The sequence below is a fragment of the Malurus melanocephalus genome, unplaced genomic scaffold (genome assembly GCF_030028575.1).
Source record: "Malurus melanocephalus ecotype Western Australia unplaced genomic scaffold, MMel_1.1 scaffold_235, whole genome shotgun sequence".
Lineage (NCBI taxonomy): Eukaryota > Metazoa > Chordata > Aves > Passeriformes > Maluridae > Malurus > Malurus melanocephalus.
The window spans coordinates 553,037-572,453 of NW_026623467.1; the positions used below are offsets into that span (position 1 = coordinate 553,037).

The 19,417-nt window shown below is 48.2% G+C and overlaps 1 protein-coding gene across 1 annotated transcript in view; it reads right to left on the reverse strand.

Annotated features, from left to right (window-relative positions):
- The window catches only part of ITPKB (inositol-trisphosphate 3-kinase B), a 65,034-nt gene extending 46,030 nt beyond the window's left edge, over positions 1-19,004 (reverse strand). The window contains exons 1-2 of the mRNA XM_057374884.1: positions 18,947-19,004; positions 16,522-17,587 (exon numbers count right to left, since the gene is read on the reverse strand). Of these exons, the coding sequence (XP_057230867.1) occupies positions 16,522-17,424 (903 nt within the window). The 5' untranslated portion in view covers positions 17,425-17,587; positions 18,947-19,004. The remainder of the gene's footprint in view (positions 1-16,521; positions 17,588-18,946) is intronic.
- Positions 19,005-19,417: the final 413 nt, after the last annotated feature.

Here is a 19,417-nt window from a genome sequence, read left to right on the forward strand (position 1 = left end):
CTCCACACCCCCCCAGGGCTCACCCCACACATCTCCACGCCGCCATCCCGGCTCTGCCCAGCCTCCTCGGAGCGCTGCTTCGCTCTGCGCACAGCACAACACCACAAGGACGCGGCTGTACGATTTACACGTGGCTAGAGCAGATTCCCAGATGGCTTCGCAGCTTCCCTTATATTCTCTTTAGTCTTCCTGGCCCCCGTGGTCATTTCCCTTTTCCACCTGCCTTTCCCCTTCCTGTCMGCCTTATCTCTCTCTCCTGACCCCGCTCTCCCACGCCCCGCAGCCGCCCCATCCCGCTCCATGCGCGCCCCTTGCTCGCTGCACTCACGGCATCACCTTCACTCTGCCGCTGGAACCGGCCGTGGCATGGCTGCAGCGTGAGCGTCGCTAGCGGAGGACAGCTGAAAAGACAATCAGTGAAAGCCCGGGGAGCTCTGCAGCTCGACTTGACAGAATCCTGGAGAAAATAATGTCAGAAAGGAATCGTGCTCCAGTTCCAGCTGGAGCATGTGACGGCACCAAAAACCCTTTGTATGCCTCTGGGAGATCAACTAAAGGCAAAAAAAGAGGACATGATGGTAGAGAGGTGAAATGTAGGACTAAAGAGAGGAATGAGAACAATGAAGAAAGTAAACAGGAAAAAACAGGTAGATTCTTAGAGGCATTTCACATGCTCTTTGAAAAGTTGCACTTCCTTTGAATTATCTGTGCTGGAGATATTTTCAACTCAGCTCCACTTCCCTTGAAAGATTCATTTGGCATGTATTCAGTTCTCAGATGAACTTGCAAACCATGAAAGAAGCTGCAAGTGTCACTAAAATGTAGGATCAGTCTCAGTTCTGAGATTGACAACTGTATATCTTCGTCTTTGATAGCAAAATGTTGTCTCTTATCCTCTCCCCCACTCCTCATCTATTCTGACCTCTCCACATCCAATTCCCAGTAAAAGCAAGTTTATTTTTCCTCCAAATGGCATGGTAGGTATTTCAAAATTACGTAGGATCCTGATCAAATTATCTCTTAACTCATCTGGAAACTGATCTAAGGACACCAAGGGAAAGCTTTCTGTTTCACCCCTGGGTGCACATTACGTACATCATCAAAAAGAAATGTTCTGTTTGCTTACAGAAAGAACAGTAGTAGACTTAAGTCCCCTTGGCACGAACAACAGCCCTGACCTAGGAAGAGAAACTGCAGTAATTTCAAAATCATTGACTGCATTTTCACAGAGTGTACTCAAACTACTTTTTCCATTGATCTGACGACTCTGGTTACTCAAACAGGTCCTCAGTCTACTTCCTGTTCTGCTGGAGAGCTCAGCAGCACTGCTAAGAAACAAGAGGGAAAAAAAAGCCCAAAATCTTTCTTTATTCTGAGGTCATCAGAAATAGCTCTGGTGGATGGTTCCTATTTTTATTCTAAAAATATATTTGTAACTTTACTGCCATCAGAGGGCACAGCAATGTGASCTGTGCTGCTCTCTGAGATGCCAGTTCAGCACAGTTGGTGAGTTGAGCCTGTGTACAACTGCCAACAGRTCCTCAACTCTGAACACAGGAAACTCAGTCTTTGTGCCACATTTTGTCACTGCTCTCCCCTTGCTGTGATTTCAAATCCCTTGAAGGAGCCAGATGGGAGGGGATTTTGCCACGTGGGCAGCTCTCTGTGACCTAGCCATTTATATAAACAATGCACTTAACCCAGCCATCTGTGGTTTGTGTTGTTCCCACTCTGGACCAAATTTATCCATTGTGCAAGCCCACCAGACTCAACAGAGCTACAACAGAGTTGATTTGGCCCAGTCTGATTCCAGTCTTGCAGCTGAAATGAAGCGACATTCTAGAGCACTGACTCTTCTCCATAAAGGTGACAGCAAAGCGTAGCTCAAGTTTGCTGACCTGGTTCCTGCAGTAGCAGAAGAAGACAGCAAGGGACCAGCAGACAGCAGCAAATAAACTCTCTCCAGTGAGATCAGCTGGAGCTGCCACTACAAAATCAGCCACTGAACCTACACCTGGAGTCTCCCTTGCTTTTCCAAAAACCACAGGATATTTTTCAGATTTATGATGAAATCTGTGAATATTACCCAATATGAAAATTAATGTGTCTTAGGGGTTTAAAGGGATTAGCAGGTATTTTCCAAAGTATTCTGTCTCTGGAGAATTTATTCCCCGAAGTTCTTACACTCGCTGAGACATCAAGTGCCATCACATTGTTAGTGTTTCCTGCGCCAGAGCTTGTTTCTCAAATCCCCACTAGCTTCAATAAACACTGACACCRAGTAATAACATTCAGTATGTGTGTTGCAATGTGTGCTATGTTACAGCTGGCCACGCTGTCTAAAACTGACTTGCAATTTAATTCCCAAGCAAGCAGCTTCATTGCGCAGTATATGGAAAATGTTGCTCTTATGCAAACCTCTGTTTTCTGTCAATAGCCATAAAGCTGCCTTCCTCCCTCAATTTTATATCCTGGAAATATTCTGTTTGTTACGCCATCAGTAGTTCTAGCTAGCTTTCAGAAGGCAACTGCTCTTCACAAGACCACCTGAGTGTTGTATGCAGCCTTCAGGACTGCCCTCCTGTTGTGATTTCACTGAAGTCAACCCTTCAGATGGAACACCTGGGAAAAGTCCACCACTTTGGAATGCAACACCCCCAACATCCAGGCCTTTGCTTGGAGGATTAATCCCCTTTAAACATGTAATAGTTCTAAGGGCATGCTAAAAAGAAGAATATACTTGCCATTTTCCTCATGGGGGAGCAAAGACACCTATCAGCTGGAAAGAAGAAAAGTGAACATTGCAGCATCTTAATTCACGAGGCAAACTAGGGAACATGTCAGCATATCTGATGAGAGTAAATTGAAATCCAAATTCCATTACAGCTGCTAGACAATGCTTGGCATCACTTCACACAGCACCTCTCCACCATTCGGTGGTGGTTTGGGAGGGTTCAACAACCCTGCCTGGTATTTTCTGGGCACTATCACAGCCTATGATTCCTTGTTGAAAGATGCATACAGCCATCCACAGATCGTTGTCCAAATGCAGTTGCTCAATTGGAAAGTAGCTGCCTTGTCATTTTAAGGTTAACATAATCAAAGCTGTACTCCCATCTCCTGGCAGCTGCTTGTGTCAAAGATCTGTGTAYCACCTCCACCCTAGAAAAAGTGATTAGTTTTCAAATTGTGTTTTATATAAACTATTGACAGGGAGGGAGTGTGGACCCTTTTGTGCAGTTTGTGTGGTCCTTGCTCTTCCGTGCCTGCCTGTATCTTCTTGCACCCCTGCCTCTGGATTCAGCTGGGAGAGGACTTCGAGTTTTGGTGGGGATGCAAGAGTCAAAGGCCACCTGCTCTGCCAGGCCTCACGACACGCACACAAACAGGAAGGCAGATTTTGCTTTAGTTGTGTATGGGCTTTTTGTTCCAGCTGGGGTGGGGAGGGAGCACTGGTGTTCTCTGATTGCTCCAGGAAAGCCGAATCGGCTTACGTGCTCTGCCCTCCTGGCCTTTCTTTCCATTCAGCTCCACTCTCAASCCAGAGAAGCAGCTCTTTCAACAGTCCCTTTGCCCACTCCTGCAGCTTTAATGTGAGCTCTGTCATGTTCTCACACACCCCATGCAGTCAGGTCGCTGAGACTCCAAGTTTTCATATTAAAAAAAGCCCATTTCTAGGCTTCTGCCTTGCAGAGAACAGATTGAAAAATTGTCCCAAGTGTGACTTACAGGCACAGAAACCAGGAAAACAATCAAGTCCAGCACTTCCAAAAAAACCTGAAACATTTGGTGGTTTTGAAGGCAATCATCGTTTTCTGGGAGARCTTGAGTTGGCAGTGTTTGAACAGCACATGCCTGCATCGCTGACACACACACTGCCTTAATTCCTCATCCCACTGCAGGCATTAATCCCTGCCCTCTCCACTGCTGGGGGACCCAGAACCACCACAGAAAGCATCACAGCCATCCCAGCAGGGAGCACAACCCGATGCTTGGCCACTGCCAACCCCTCTCCTCTATCATAAAAACATCTGTGTCCTGTCCATGCTATGAGATCCATCTTTTGGTAACACTAAAATTACAGKGAGCCAGAAAAATGCTTGGCAAACTTCCTGTTTCAGGTAAAACCCAGAATTTTCCCATGAATGGAAAAGGTCTTTCCTTATGGCCCCTGCAACAGACTGATGAGAAGCAGTTTGCCACCCCACGCTGCAGCATCTTTTTTCTCCCTCTTTTGTGCCCAAACCCTCCCAAGGCACAGAGGAGAGGGGCTCATGAGACAGTCAAGAAAAATCTCAGCAAAAGAGGCTCCACTCAGTCACCAAAAGATGAGGAAATGGCACAATATGTCCCAGCCAAGCAGAAAACAGAGCAGGGAACAGTAAACTCGACAATGGCTCATCGTACAGCAAACATGTATTCCTTCCCCTCTGCCCGAGGAAACTCTGCTGCACGTTTTGGCACCAGCAAAGTAATTACCAGCTATTTACTCATTTTCCTTTAATGAATCAGTTGAATGAGACCAGTGTGAGTGTCGAGGGAGTGAAAGTCTGTCATTCAGCTGTTTGCAAACTCCGGCTTCTCTGCAGATTTCTAKATCAGATTTCAGGGCCTGAGGAGTTTGGGTTCTTTTTCTAAATGAGGTTCGACATTGCATCTTCCGGGGAAGATGCCAGTTATCTACAAAACCTACAGCTATTATTAATTTGATACCACAGGTTTCAGTCTGAATCACAGCAATGTGTGGTTGACCTCAGATTAAACTAAAGTACTTGCTCCATGGCATTAGACTTCAGGGCTGGCTAGCATGGGAGCTGGATGTATTTTTTAACACCAGAGCTCAATCAAAAGGAGAAGAGGAGATGTTCAGGTTGGGCTGGACACAACTAAAATCATGGGGCTGTGAAAAGAAAACTCCAAAATGTCTTATCTGGAGCCAAAGCATCTCATCTGGAGCCAAAGCAAAAGGACGTGTTTCATTTCAGGTTATGTAAGTCCTAAAAAAYCTTTTCTCTCCCTTCTTTCAATCCGTTTTAGGGTGAGGTCAACTTTTAAGGGAAAAATGCCATTTTGAACTAAATCTACATTTCAAATGCTTGCAAAACATAAACAAACCATTCCCAAAATGAAACAGTTCATTCTGAAAGTGTCCGAATGACACGCACTGCTATTTTTAACATCCCTCCTTCTTCCCCCACCTCTGTATTTTTTCCTAGGCCAGAACTATTCAGAAAATGTGTTTGAATTTGTGAATCATTTTGACTCCCCCTCTCCCCTGACATTTGCTGGAAAATCTGTTCTCTGCCAATAAACWGTTCTTCCTCATCCAGCCAGCTCCTACAATGTCCTATCCTGCCAGGGTTTGTCTGGATGGGTCTGAGTGCCCTGGGGATGCAGCACAGATGGTCCAGAGGAAGAGCAGGTCAGAAGGGCAAACCTCAGCCTCCCTCCAGGCAGTGATGGGCTCTGAAAAAGCTCTGAGCCACCCTCTCTTGAGACCAGGGAGTTGGGCTCCAACAGAGGCCACCACGCAGAGGGAGCTCCTCATCAGGCTGCGGCTTCCAGATATGCTTGGAGTGCTCAGACTTATGGTTCTCTTGGAAAAATCTTGCATTCAAAGCCAAGCCCCTGAAGGTTAAGTGGGTGTACCATGGGGACTTGGAGTTGTCTCCTGTCAAGGTTAAAGAAATTTTAGCTTTGGATTCATTCAAGACACGACAGTTCTCTCAGTCTTGCAATGCAATGTAGAGGTTTGATTCTTTGTAGCCTGGCGATTCATAGAACAATTTATGCCTTTGCAGTGCAAGTGTAAATGTTACCACTCTCATTTGTGAGTGTTTTGCTTCCACCCTGAAACTTCTAGCAAGTGAAAAACTTGGATTTCTTTCAGTCCTCACATCAAATCTATCTGTAAGTCTTAGGGTTTTTTTCAGGACAGCATCCCTAACAGAGTCTCTCCAGCCTACCCACCCAACTGAAATTCACCTTCTGGGCTCATCACATCATTCCCAATTTCACATCTCAACAGCTTTTGCTCTGCAAAGATACATCAAAATCCCTGCTGAAAGATTGCTTTTTGAATCTGTCCTTTGGCCGTTCAGTGGCTCTCAGCCTCCCTACCTTGATTCCTTCTTCTGAGGTATATGTCTAAGCTCCTTGGCTTTTCTTTCAAGACTGTGATTTATTCTATTCCCATCACTTCTTATTTCAGCACTGAAAGGTCAACTCCTGCATATGCTCAAGCATGAGATCAGCCTATATTAAACAGGCTCCTCTGAGCTTTCTCTCTTCTGGGAAGGGWTCCCATCCACAAGAACAAACCTGGAATCTGGAACTGCCTCCTGAGCCACCCAAATGCTCAAAAACCAGATACAAGAACTGGTTGGGATGTACAAYACAGGGAAGACAGTAACAGACTAGGTGGCATCATGCTACCTCTGCATTTCTTCTTATTACCAGCCCAGCATTTGGCCAACATTTCAGTCTCTTGTGACCACCTGGACTCYTGTGCTGCTTTCCTTGGCTCAGAAAAGCCATTCCAGCTACACAGGGTAACAGGAGAAAAGARAGATCTGAGGAGGCCAAGCCTTTTCTCTTCGAGATGAGACACAGATGAGGGGATGCTAATGGAGGAGCTGACCTATAGTCCTGGCTTCAGACCACTTGTTTTAACCTGTTGTGCAAGGTGGCTTCCACGAGAGCCAGACAACATCAGTTGCTCCCTCCTCTGAGAGAGTCTGGTTCAGTCTGGAGCTGTTTTTCTAAAAGCTCATCTTGAATGTATGAACTTTACACAATTTTTGTCAGCGATGGTACATCTTGCTCAAAAGCTGTGACACGCACTGTTTGTGTGTGAAGGTGGGAATGTGACATCCAGCAAGGCAATTCTGTTCGCTTCGCAGAAAGATCAAGGTTAGTTCCCACTCCGCTAAAAGCACGGAAGGGAAACACAGGATTTGTCAAGAAGATATAAACGGAATTGAGAACATTTTATACACAAATTCCTAGGAGAAGGTTAAAACAATGGAGCTGGGAGAGTACACTTGTCAAGGTTTTTTCAAACAATCCTTTTTCGCRTATGCTTTAAAAATAAAACAGTAATTCAGGTGGATAGAGATAAGCCACCGTTCTAAAATCTCTTTCCTTTGTTTCCTTTTCTGGCAGCTCTGGTCTCCACCCCAGCGAGACATTCCTCCCACAAACCCCAGGGTGGAGGGCTGTCAGCTCTAAGTAAATATGGCTCCAAGGAGAAAGATAATAATTAACACCCTCTTTCTGAAGCTGCTTGGCAATTACAGTTCCAAGTGCCTCCTACTCCTGTGACCACATGCCTTGCTTCCAAGGTGTATCTATTAATGGCAGCTCAAGACTACTCAAAGTTGCTGCCCAGGGGTGCAGTTTTGTGCCAGTCCCTGGCCAGAGCAGGATGACAGGCTGGGACTCAAAGGCCAGTGTGGCAGTGCCCATTTCTTCTCCTCCCACTTGGAGGCACTGCCCATCCCTGCTCCTGCTGCCATGACAAGCTGGGCTGTGCACATCTGCTGTCAGCCCACACTCCATCTGCAACAGCATCCAGTGGTGGGAATGCCACCCCGGGACCTTTCATGGTCACTTGGTGTGGGTACCCAGGGCAGCACATGGTAAGAGGTGATGCTGAACTGGCCTCAATGGAGTTAAGCTGATGCTGTACAGGCACGGATAAAAACAAGGAATTTGGCTCCATTTCAGAGTTCAAAGAAATATTTGAGCCTATGGGCACTGATTCAGGCTCATCTCTAATTATATCCCAAGTTCAGCCTTTTAAACTAGTTCCTTAGTCTTCAGTAAGGGTCACTTTGCAGTTGTTATTACAGTTTCTTGCCAATCTGTTGTTGGATTTTCCACTTGACATTATTAAGGGATTAAGTTGTTTGTCTCATCATCTTTTATCTGTCCTGTTCAGTTTCCTAAAAACAGACTTTAGCCAGACCAGAGAAGATAGGAAGAAAAAAAAAAAGCCAAACATTTTCAAGATATAATCACAGTTTGGGATTTGCCATTATTATTGTTTAAATTTATTACTTTGGCTGTGTAAACTTTGCTGACTCCTTTAATCTGGAATGTATTAAAGAAAGCATTAGGCATTACAACAAGTCATTGGATTATACTGCCCCAATTCAGGTATAGCTGTGGAAGAAATATATAACAGGAGATCCCGTGGAGTTATACATTTTAAACTGAGCTCATCAATTGCCATAGAGAAGACAAAAACAAATGTAGCTGAGCCTGGAAAGAATGTTGCTAAAATTGGAGAAACATTTAATGTGAGTAGCCTAGGGGTGCAATAACTTTGCCTGTAATTTAACAAAACCCACCCACATAAAACATACCAAGAGAGATTACAGATTGGACTCTCTGATCTGCAGTCTGCCAAGAAAGCAAACCTGACTTTTTTTCCCCTTCCTGCAGAGGCAGGTTTAAACGGTCCCTGCAGAGTGTTAAATATATATTACCCATAATAGCAACYATATTACATTTGGACACGTTGCTAATTCTCCAGCCGGCTGCTCTGTACCTTGCTTGCAGTGGGAGGACACYCCTGGATAACTAATAGGGCCTGCAGCTGCCAGCAGAGCAATTTCTGTGTTCCACATGGTGAGAAGGAGCCTGCTCACCTCCCCCTCACTCCCACCCCTTCTTGGAGCCCAGGTCTCTCTTTTGAGGGGTACACCTGGGCTTGTACTTAAGTACCCATTTAATGAAAAKGTTTTGAATGCAATTAGCTCAACGGGATAAAAGCTATTCCTACGCCTTCCCAAAATGCAGGTCTGCAACCAACGAGGCTCAGTGGCGAGCTGAAGGCCAGCCTTGGCTCCTGCCCTTCTGAGTGGCACGGATCAGGGATAGTTTAGCAAGAAATGAGAGAAAAACACACAACCCTAAAACACATTTTCCAAAAAGCCTCCCTGCAGATCTTTCCTGTTATAAACCTCCTGTCCCCAAAGGCTGTGAGGCACTGTTCCTATGGAATAGGCAAACCCCCCACGGGGACTGCATCTCTGGTTCATTAATTCAGCTTAAGGTTAGATTTACCACAAGGTGTAACTGGATACATGTAGGAGTGAGCAAGGCGAAAAACGAACAAGGATCAAACCTGCAGCATGCTCCTGCTGGCTCCAGCGGAGCTACAACAGCTTTTATCAGCATTTTATCTGACCCTAACAAAAGGAGCGAATTGTTTAGCAAAGGAAGARGGTTCTTTGATTCTATCTTGCTGCAGATGAATTGCCCAAGCAAGGGCAAAGGGACAGGAAGCGAAGGGGGAGGAGAAGGAGCTGATGCTGAAGGTAGGTGCTGCCATGGCTTAGCCCTTGCTAAACAGCCCCTTCTGCAAATGCTGATGTGGTGGGAGGGAAGAGTTGTGTCATCTCCCTCCCATAGCCAATCGACCAAAATGTTGTGCTGGTTACTCCTGCTCCTGATATATTGGTCTTCATTCAGGCTGAAGAGAGTTTTGTGACAGTGAGGAATGAAGGCCCCATGAGACCTCCCTCTGCCTTGAACAGTACAGGAGCCCTATTGTCCAAGATCCCAAGTACAAGACTTAAAGTCAAGGATGAAACCCTGGATAAAACTCACATCGACTCAGCAAGGTCCACCCCACAGCAACCCCAGGTGCTGACCTCTCCTGAAATCAAGCRTGTGAAACAAACAGTGAAGWGACCACTTGATTCTGTCCKTTGAATCTAAYCCATTAAAATKTTGGGAGATCCCTCTAGAGCACATMTCTGTCTTTCACAGAGACKAGGGATRCTTTACTATTACTTAAAACCACAACAGTGCAGAATGCTAATGAAGTTCCTGTTGTGTAGCACTGATCAGATAATACACTGTATTGCTTACAAGAAGTAGTTGTAAGTGCTAAGCACTTGTTGTTTTACCCCCTAGTTCTTCTTCCAAAAGCAATCCTTGTGTTTTGACCAGCAGTACATCTTATATCTGAAAGGAAGAATTGAATTCCTTCTACTAGGCTGCCTCTTTTCCCATGTCATTAATGAAAAGGACTTTCTTTACTATAAAAAAAGAAAAAATCACTTCTTTCTTTTCATGGCTGAAATGTATGAAAAGACTGAAATAAATATCGGAGGCTCACATGGGTCTTAGCAGCCTGCAGCAGCTCCTGACTCCAACATTACCCATCTCGGAAAAATTAAGGTCAGGAACCACACCGTAAACACGACCCATGGCTGACAGCAGCAGTGAGGATCTCCACAGGCACAAAGCCGTGACAGCAGCCCYGGAATGGTGAACTCCCACTGCCTGGGAAAAAAGGAGCTGCAGCCTATGTTTTTCAGAGCCTTTCACCAATTTCAAACACATTCACAGGGCACACATTTAACTGAAATTTGCAGCTGAAGAGCCTGAGCTGGGGCTGGTACCCACACCAACTCATGATGAAAGGCACTGCTGGTTGATCATTCTGTTACAGAGCAAATTGAATTGTGCTGCCTAAACACTGATTGAAAAGTCAAATCACAGGCACTTGCTTCTGAGGCTAGTAGATCTCAGACTGGAGCTTCCTGAACTACTTGGAGCCATTGTGCAGGCCATGCATGACCTAGTTTTTTATGTGTAGGAATAAGAATGAAATTCCAATCAATTTTATAGAAGACATTCATGAGTACTTTAAAAACAGATTCCTCTGTTGTCTTAGCACACTCTTGGGCAAGTCATTGAGATCCCATTAGAATAACAGAGAAGAAAGATACCTTAGGAGAACCTTAGGATACCCAAGGAGACATCCAGCAAGGCTAATCAAGATGAGTGCCATAAAAGGACCATTTCAAGTGACCCAGAAAGTGTGGAAGCCCACATTCCCAAAAAAGTCACATTTAAGAATAGGGATTAGGCTGTGAAGTTACTCTRTGATTTGAAAATGTTAATATTTAGTTTCCACTGTCTGTCAAACATTAACATATCTTTCTTAGAAAGCTTGGCTGGGCTTCATTGGAAGAAAGCAGGTCCAATTTACTGCACAAATTTACCTACTGGAATAAACAAAATAATCTCCAACYATTACAGAAGACTAATCTTAACTGAAGGGACATTTAATGTCATACATAGATGYCATTATTTCTGTAGTGAGCTAGAACAGAATTACATGTAAAGAAAACATTAACTCAGCAGTGGCTTTTGGCCATCRCGTGGCACGTGAGAGCTCAGTACTGCATTCATATTTCCTTCACATGCAAATCTGTCCTAACACATTATAGAAATAGTATGGAAAACATGAGACAGGTGCTGACTACAGTTTGGGTTTTGCCATTGCAAGGTTCTAAAAAGGTAAAGACAAAGCTCTGAAGTTTCCACTGATCCATGAAATTCATTCTGTGGACATTCAGCTTTACACCAGAAGGATCCAAACAGGCAAGCTCCTGACATCCTGAAATTCCCACCAGAAGAGGTGGAAATTGGGCTCTTTCCAGAGCTAGGAACCCTAACGATGACGGACCTAAAGTTTRTCTTCCTGCACCTCAGAAACAATGGGTTTTTCGTTTTTTTTTTATTTTGCCACTTTCATGGATGCTTTCAGTGTGTAATTTTTTGAGAAACAAAAATATGCAAGAGAAAGCAGCTGTGCTAGCAAGTAAGTCCTTCTATGAAAAGGATCTGTGATATGCCATGTAATTCCTGCCCTGTCAATCACAGAGAATGTGCGCAGAGAAGAAACCCTYCCCAATGAGCTTAAAAGTGCTGATGAGAACAGACTTGAAGCAGCACCATATGTCTCTCATTGGGTTATGGCAGCACCTTCACTTAGCCTGTGGGTGGGAGCCCATGAAAAAGCTGCTTATTCCCTGAGAAGGTCACGTGAGTAGGTAGAGGATAAGCTACCGAACAGGGAGTGATGCTTTGTGAAGYCTCTGGAGTGCACGGCCTCCATCAACAGAGCCTGAAGCTCTGCTGAGCACCCGAGCATCCTCATCCTCATCTCATCCCAGCAGGAAAAACTGCCACGTTCTGTCACATCTGCTGAGCGTGGTGTTCTGAAAGTGGAAACACAGAGGTGTCCACCTCATTCCCTTCTCCCTCTCAGTCTTTCCAGAGCAGGGAGACTCCATCCTTTGGCAGCTTACCAGATGTGCTAAGCACCCTCCCTGGTCAGCGATGTGCATTACTAAAAGAACAGTTGCTCTTCTGAGTGAGCYCTAATACGCCAGACATTATATTGATACTAAATCAGAGATACCACTCACAAGCTYATAAGCTTAGGAGCTTTTAAGACAAACACAATGGGAGTAAAGAGTAAAACACATAAACACAGTCGGCATAAAGATATATATTCACAGGGCTTGCATGCATCACCATAGCCACGTGGTCGTGGTTTCTGTTACAGGGAGACTTCCTGATCACAGCGACAGCTTGGAAAGGGAATGAAAGCATATTTATTTGAYTGATTTTTATAGGAACAAATCAGGACTCCTGTTGTCAGCTTATGCCTTGGAAAATCTCAAAAAGAAATAAGCAAGGGTCCCAGAGGCCCTTGGCTGACACTAATCCTATCTAAACTTGGCTCCTTTCAGGACTGCATTAACAGCCATTGTGAGTCAAACAAATAAATCAATTAAAAGAATGCCTGTCATCAGCACTGCAACTWGCTTTTTCCAAAAGTTCTTGCCACTTTGCACAGGTTAATGGAAGTCTGCTATTCTGAAAAATCTACTCGTCCTGCTGAAAGGACCAGAAGTTTCACAGTGTACCAAGTCCCTTGATTACTATTCTGCTGTACATCCTTGTGTTTCCACCGTGGCTGTGGGAAAGCCAGGAAGAGAGGAACACTGCAGTGTCTTGCACTGTTTTTCCAGGAAGGGGTTCTTTTTCCCCCTGACATGTCATTTTTCTATAGTACATGCTTGCTTGCTCAATTTCTGCCTTTCCCCTCACTTGTCTGTTGCTTTGTCTCTAGCAGCTATGGAGTTGACAAACCAGGGAATTTAGGTCAGTGAAGAGGACTCAGTAATGACCAGCTTTGGAATATCTTCCGCTTAAGCCAGTTTCCTAGAGTGGGACTCTAGAAAAGTCTCTTGCTGCAGGGYATCAGCTGGTTATCAGCTCTCCCTTGGGAAGAGCCAACAGAGTCCTCCACCAAAACAGAAAAGCTCATACACTGTTTTTTTTTTCAGTCAAGAAGTCAGAATGTATCTTATCTTAGGTGTGAAATTTCCTCAGGAGCTGGGCTGCCATTTCAGGCTACCTGTGCCACTCAGGAGCACCTTTTCACTCCCCTCCACAACCGGTGTGATCAGCCAGGAGGTGAGAAATTCTTCCCTTCAGCACCAGACAGTGATGGAGACAGGTGCATTCCAGGAGTGGCTGCCTCCTCCTGGCTCAGGTGGTTGGTGAGCAGAAGCATCAGTTCCTTCCCCAAACCGCCCRTGCTGGTCACAGGGGGTGTGCACAGAGTGCTCCCCTGCGGCATTTCCAAATCACAGTGTCCCCATCCCAACACGCTGCCTGGACAGCCCGTCCCTCCCACACAGCCCCAGAACTGTAATCGCTCGAGTGTCTTTGAAACCTTGCAAGCATCAGTAAACAAGCATGGGGTTTCTCCGGCAGCGGCCCACAGCCGGGGGAAAGCCACAGCTGCAAAAGCCCTTACGTGGAAGTTTACTCAGACCTTAAGTGGATTTGCAAGTAGTCAACAGCAAAACGTCACATGGCTTTACTGTCACTGCTCTTCACAAGTCTACAACCATCCTGGCAGGGTCACRGTTCCCCGGTGCTGCACAGCCCACGGAGCACTAGGGCACTCCAGGGACAGACAAAGCACTGAGCAAACTGTTTCAATAAACAGAGGCAGAGCCTGTTCCAGCCACAGAGCTGCTCCAGGTCATGACGGCCAAAAATGTGGCCACGATACCTCCCTCCCTTTCACTTGGCAACGTAATTTTCTTATTGGCCAATTTTCAGGCCCCAACACAAACAAAGTTTCCTACCTGCRGTACAAATGGAGGATGAGTCCATGCCAGCCGGAGGGATCTGCCTGTTTCTCCGGGATTTCAGGAGGAACTACAATAGACAGCCGGACATCCCTAACAGATTTGCTTAGCCAGCCGGCATCCAAAAAGGAAGGGCAGGAGCAGGCCTGCTGTTTATCAAATCTGTAAACATGCTATGTGAGATGTGCAAACGGACTGTATATGTGGCAAGAACTGCTTTCCTGCCACTCATCATTACCTCTCCTCCAGGTACAACAGCCTCCCCTGTGCCAGCAGCACCCAGTGCACACAGGCACAGCTTTCTGCCTGCCCYGCGTTTGTCTGCTCAACCCAAGAAGCCCCAAGTTGGTTTCACTTGGCTGAGGTCTCCCAGGATTTGACTAAAAGCACGAGTTGTGGAGAGAGCTTCTCACACATTCTCCCTCATTACACAACTCATTTCGAGACMGTGTGCATTCTTAAAAGGAAAACAGTGAGTTCATGAAAACAAATGAGTGTGCAACCTGACACTGCTTCAGTAGCTGCCTTCTGCTGTCTTTATGGATTTACAAAATATTGCCAACCAGGACTCAAAGTTGGGTGTTATTTATATGAATCAACTCTGAATTACTGGGCATTTGCACACGATCCTGCTGAGAGTAGACTGTAACCTGCCAAAGTCAGTGATCAGCCCCTGCATGGGACCTGTGGAGCCCAGCGGAAAGTAAATTAGCCTCGCTGCTCCTACTGAGATTCCAGCACTGAAACACAAAATCTAGCGCACCTCCTCAGGCTGCCTGACACATTTTGGATCAGATCTTCATCTGGTTTAGCTCGAGTAGCCCAATGGAGCCCAGCAATTACTCTGATCTTAGACCTGCTCTGAGCTTGTTCTCATCCAGACTTTTTAGCAATACAAATGAGCCTTGCCTGTTCGCTGCCGAGCCACTAGCCTGGCTGAGCTCACTGGAGGCCCACAGGAGCTTGTGCAGAGTCAGCTTGAGGCTCCAGGAAGCTTTCCACATGAGCATCAAGCATGCTTTTGCCCATCAATGAACTGTTTTCAGCAGCAAATCAGTGGGATCTGGCACTAGGAACAGTCATTAKCACAGAGAATGGAACAGAGATTACTACAGCTCATGCACATAAAACCAGCAGAATTTAATCAGCAGAGGGATTGCAGCAGCTCCCAAAGGGAACAAGCTGATTCATCAGTCGAGAGCCCCAAAATACAAAACTGTCTGCAAACACGAGCTACAGACTCGTAACTTCATTAACTGTGCTTTTACTCGGCTGCTGCTCCATCCTGAGCAGAACTGAGCCTGGATTTTTGGAACAAAAGGAGTACAAAAGAAAAGATACTTATTTCAGCCTGCTGTTTTACAAGCCACTGTCTCAGTTCATCCAAGTTTGATGCCTTCACTTAGATGCTTCCCTGCACCAGTGTTCCTTGTATCACTGAATTCAGCAAGAGTTTCACTACCATGTGTATACAGGAAGTTAAACATAGTGAAACACATCACTGAAAGTTGACAAGCCATTATCAAACACTTKAAATTAAGAAGTCACTGGGTTGTCCTGCATTTTTCAGGGTTTGTCAGTGGGAGGCTCCAGTGCTGAGCTCAAATCAATGCAATGTCTCAGAGCTGGATGATAGGAGAGACTGTGTGCTGGTTGGAGAACCTCGTGATGGATGCCCTGCACTGGGTTAAAATGGTTCAAAGCCCTCTGGATAACTGGTGTGACAGCTCAGAGCAAAGCACACTCTGTGTGATGCACTCAGACATGGAATGAAGTTCCCTAGTGATACGACAAATCCCATGACTGTCTCATGCCTTTGGAGAACTCTCTCAGGAGACCCTTCTGCTCCAAGGGCAACACAACACTCATGCCTTCTCTTGCCTGAAGCCTCACAACCAGCTCCACAATAAAGATTCTGAAACAAATTAACTTAATATAAATACCTAATAAGAATATGCTTACCTAAAATATAAGATACCCCACAAGCAAGAAGCTTTATTCAAAAGGGGAATTACCAGAAATTCTAGAGAATTTTGCTTCTGTGTGCAACACACAGAGACACTGTGGTGAGGGGCATCAGTGTAAACCTGAAGAGACAGTTGGCCCACACAGTTTCAACTCCAGGGAGGAAATAAATTCTCCCTCAGGCTCATGTAAATCGTGGGAAACCTCCATCACCCAGGGAAGCTGTGCTGAGGAAAAATTGAGGCTTGTAACCACATGTCAGTAGCAGGCTGCAGTCCATGGGTGTATTTTAAGCATGCTGGCAGGCAGCTTCGCAGCACCAGGGAAGCTCTGCAACGACTGTGCAAAACGAAACAGGTACCACTACTCTCTCCTGYGAGGATTTTCCAAGTAGGAACACTTGTCCCAAGTCTGAAAGCTTTTCATGTGAGGGAAAGCAAGCACCACTGAGCAAATGGAAAGTTTCTCTGCAGACTTCTGCTGCACCAAACCTCTGCCCTCCCACTTCAGCTGTGCCTCAGAGCAGGGATGCTGCCATCCCTCATCCCCACCTCCCTAGAGCTGGCGCAAGACTCACCACTCGGGGCTTCTGCTGGTCCAGGGTCTGCAGGAAGGCGGGAGTCTGGTCCAGGGTGCGCTCGGGGTCACTGGAGATGTCCTCCTCGGACTCCTCCCAGGACGAGGAGAAGCCCGTGGAAGAYGCTGAGGATGATGAGAGCTTCCGGACGGGCAGGGTGCCAGGGGGCACGGCACCCATCTCCTCCTCYGGGCCCCCTAGGTCCGTAACGATGACGGCAGGGATGCTTCCGCCRATGGCTGGGTGCTGGCCCTTAAGTCCTGTGGGGGCCACCACTACCTCCTCTTGCTGTGGTGCAGGCCCTGACTGCTCCAAGGGGCTGCTGCTYTCTGCCACCATCATTACCGGCCTCCTGTTGGGCTCTGCAGTGCTCAGACAAACCTGCACCCCACCGGCATCAGGGGCCTCGCTCTCCCCGTGGGCTCGCGGCCGGGGTCCAATTCCAAGTGCCACCACCGGTGCTGTGGGGCTGGCCGGCCGGGACCGGGCTAGCCGGGGGCTCCGTGGCGGCTGGGCAGCAGAGCTGTGTGCCTGGATGTGTGCCTCGAAGAGTCCCACTTTCTGGTTCACCTGCACATTGAGCAGCTCCCGTTGAAGTTGCCGTGCCATGGGGTGTCCTGGCTCTCCCTCTTCGCCCCGGYTGCTCCGCCGCCCCCCGGGGCTGCCCGGCTGCCGCGGGGGCTCCTCAAGCGGTGGAAAGAGGAAAGTGGGGCCACAGCGCGGGGAGCGGGGCGGCACCGGGGCCGGGCTGAAGACAGGGAGCGAGCGGCAGCTGCCGGGTGTCTCCGGACCCCTGGGCAGCACTTGTCCGGGAGGAGGCGGCGTCTTGCTCCTGCCGCTTGTCACCTCGCTGTTGCTATTCATCATCACCAAGCTATTGAGCGCATAGCAGTACACAGCCATAGTAGTCAGCCGGGGAGCACAGGGGGGCCGTCGCCACTGCCGCCTCGGCGCTCAGGCTCTGCGGGGCTGCCCAGACTCTCTCCACGACAGGACCAGCGACATCACCAGCAGGAAAAAGGGGAGCTGGGCTGGCCCTGGCCCGCAGCTCCATAAAACGGGACAGCTGAGGAGAGAGAAGCAGTGAGAGTAGTTCTGTGCCCTCCCTTATCTCACTATCCAGCTGGGCACACCGCGTGCCAGACTCTTCCCTTCCTGTCTAACCCTCCCACCTGCATGCATCCCCAGTGTGCCACTTCTGGRGACACGGCCCAGCCTGGTCATCAGAAGGAGCTGAGTGAAGGGGAAGTCAGGTTKGGGGCTGTTTCCTCTCTTCCCTGTCTTCCCTGCCCCCTCTCCAGGTTGCCTGTCGACACAGTTGCAGCAACAGTGTGAGAGGACACACAGCCAGCAGCCATTCCCGCAGCAGAATACGGGAGTTACGGTCAACTGGTGTGAACTGAAAGCTGGCAGCTTTCCAGCATTCACCCCAATACCTGACGTTTTCTAAAGGAAGATTAAAAACTCCAAACAACTTAAATTTGTCACCTATAGCAATATCACATCTCAAGAATGGATTTCTGTTCTATGATATCCCAGAAGACTCCCAGCTTGCAGAGTTTTGTATGGTATAGGGCCATGTCTCCACAAGTCCCCTACCTCACCATGTGTAACAACACGGCTTTGCACATCTTCATGCATGCCCTGGCTAAATGTGCCTCCCCTGTGCACATCTGCCTTTTGGGACATCGAATGCTGCAACTACCTCCAAGTCACAGCCCAGACACCACATGCAGAGATGTGCAGTGCTGTTTGTTCTGGTGAGTGTGTGACTGTGTAAGTGGCTGAGAGAGGCTCTGCTCTTGTAGGTGGCTCTGTGTGCCCTTGTGCACTTCAACCTTCCGTCACGTCTGTTTGCTCCAAGTGCCACCGGAGTTGCATCCCCGTCCCATGCTGGGGCATGGGAACCCACGGGATCTGCACAAACACTGCCCACATGAACACACAGACTTGTTTACACATCGTGTGCTAACTCTGGCTATGGGTATACACGCCTCTTGTGTGTGATGCTATCAGCGGTATCCCTGTGCGTCCCCTTGTGAGGCTCCTGATAGGTAAATGCCCACAGGTCTAAGCGCAGTTCCAACTGTACGACCAAAGGGCTTCCCATCCCTCCAGGCACTGCCTGGAGGCAGTGCGAGGATCAACAGAGCCCAGGCTGCGCGGGCAGCCACTCTTTGCAGGGATCCCCGCACGGCAACGCTTCCCAGCACTCTGGCTCGGGTACGAAAGCGAACGCCAGCACAAGGTGCTCGGCTACACTCCGAATRCGGGACAGCCCGCTCGACCCCGGGGCAGCACCTTGCCCCTCCGCCTGCCCCTTCTTCCCCGCGGGGYCCGGCTGGCCCCCGCACCGCCCCCGGCGCAGCTGCCGGGATCCCCCCGGCGGAGGGGCGGCCGCGACCCGCCCCGCACCGCCGCTTACCTGGGGTCGGGATCCGCGCCCGCCCTCAGTGCGCTCCGGCCGGCAGCGCCCGCGGCCGAAACCATCGCCGCGGGGCTGCCGGGACTCCCGCTCCCTCCGCGGCTCCGAGCGCCTCTCCTCGCCCGCGGGGGGGTCGGGCGCGCCGGCCTCTGCCTCTCCGCGCTTCGGCGGCCGAGGCTGCGCGGGCGGCTCCGCGTCCCGGGCAGCTCCGCGCCGCGGCCCCGGCGCCCGCTCCCGGTGCGGCTGGAAAGGCGGAGAGAGCAGGAGGAGTAGGAGGAGGAGGAGAAGAGGGAGAGGAGCGGCGAGGAGGAGGAGAGCGGAGGGAGGGGGTAGGAGAGCAGGAAGGAAGTTGTGAGCCTGTCTGGGGTTGAACTCAGCGGAACAAGTTTCTTTTTTTTTTTTTTTTTCTCTCTCTTCTCGCTAGGCTCAGGCTGGAGGGAAATACTGCAAAAAAAAAGTTTCCATTGTTAA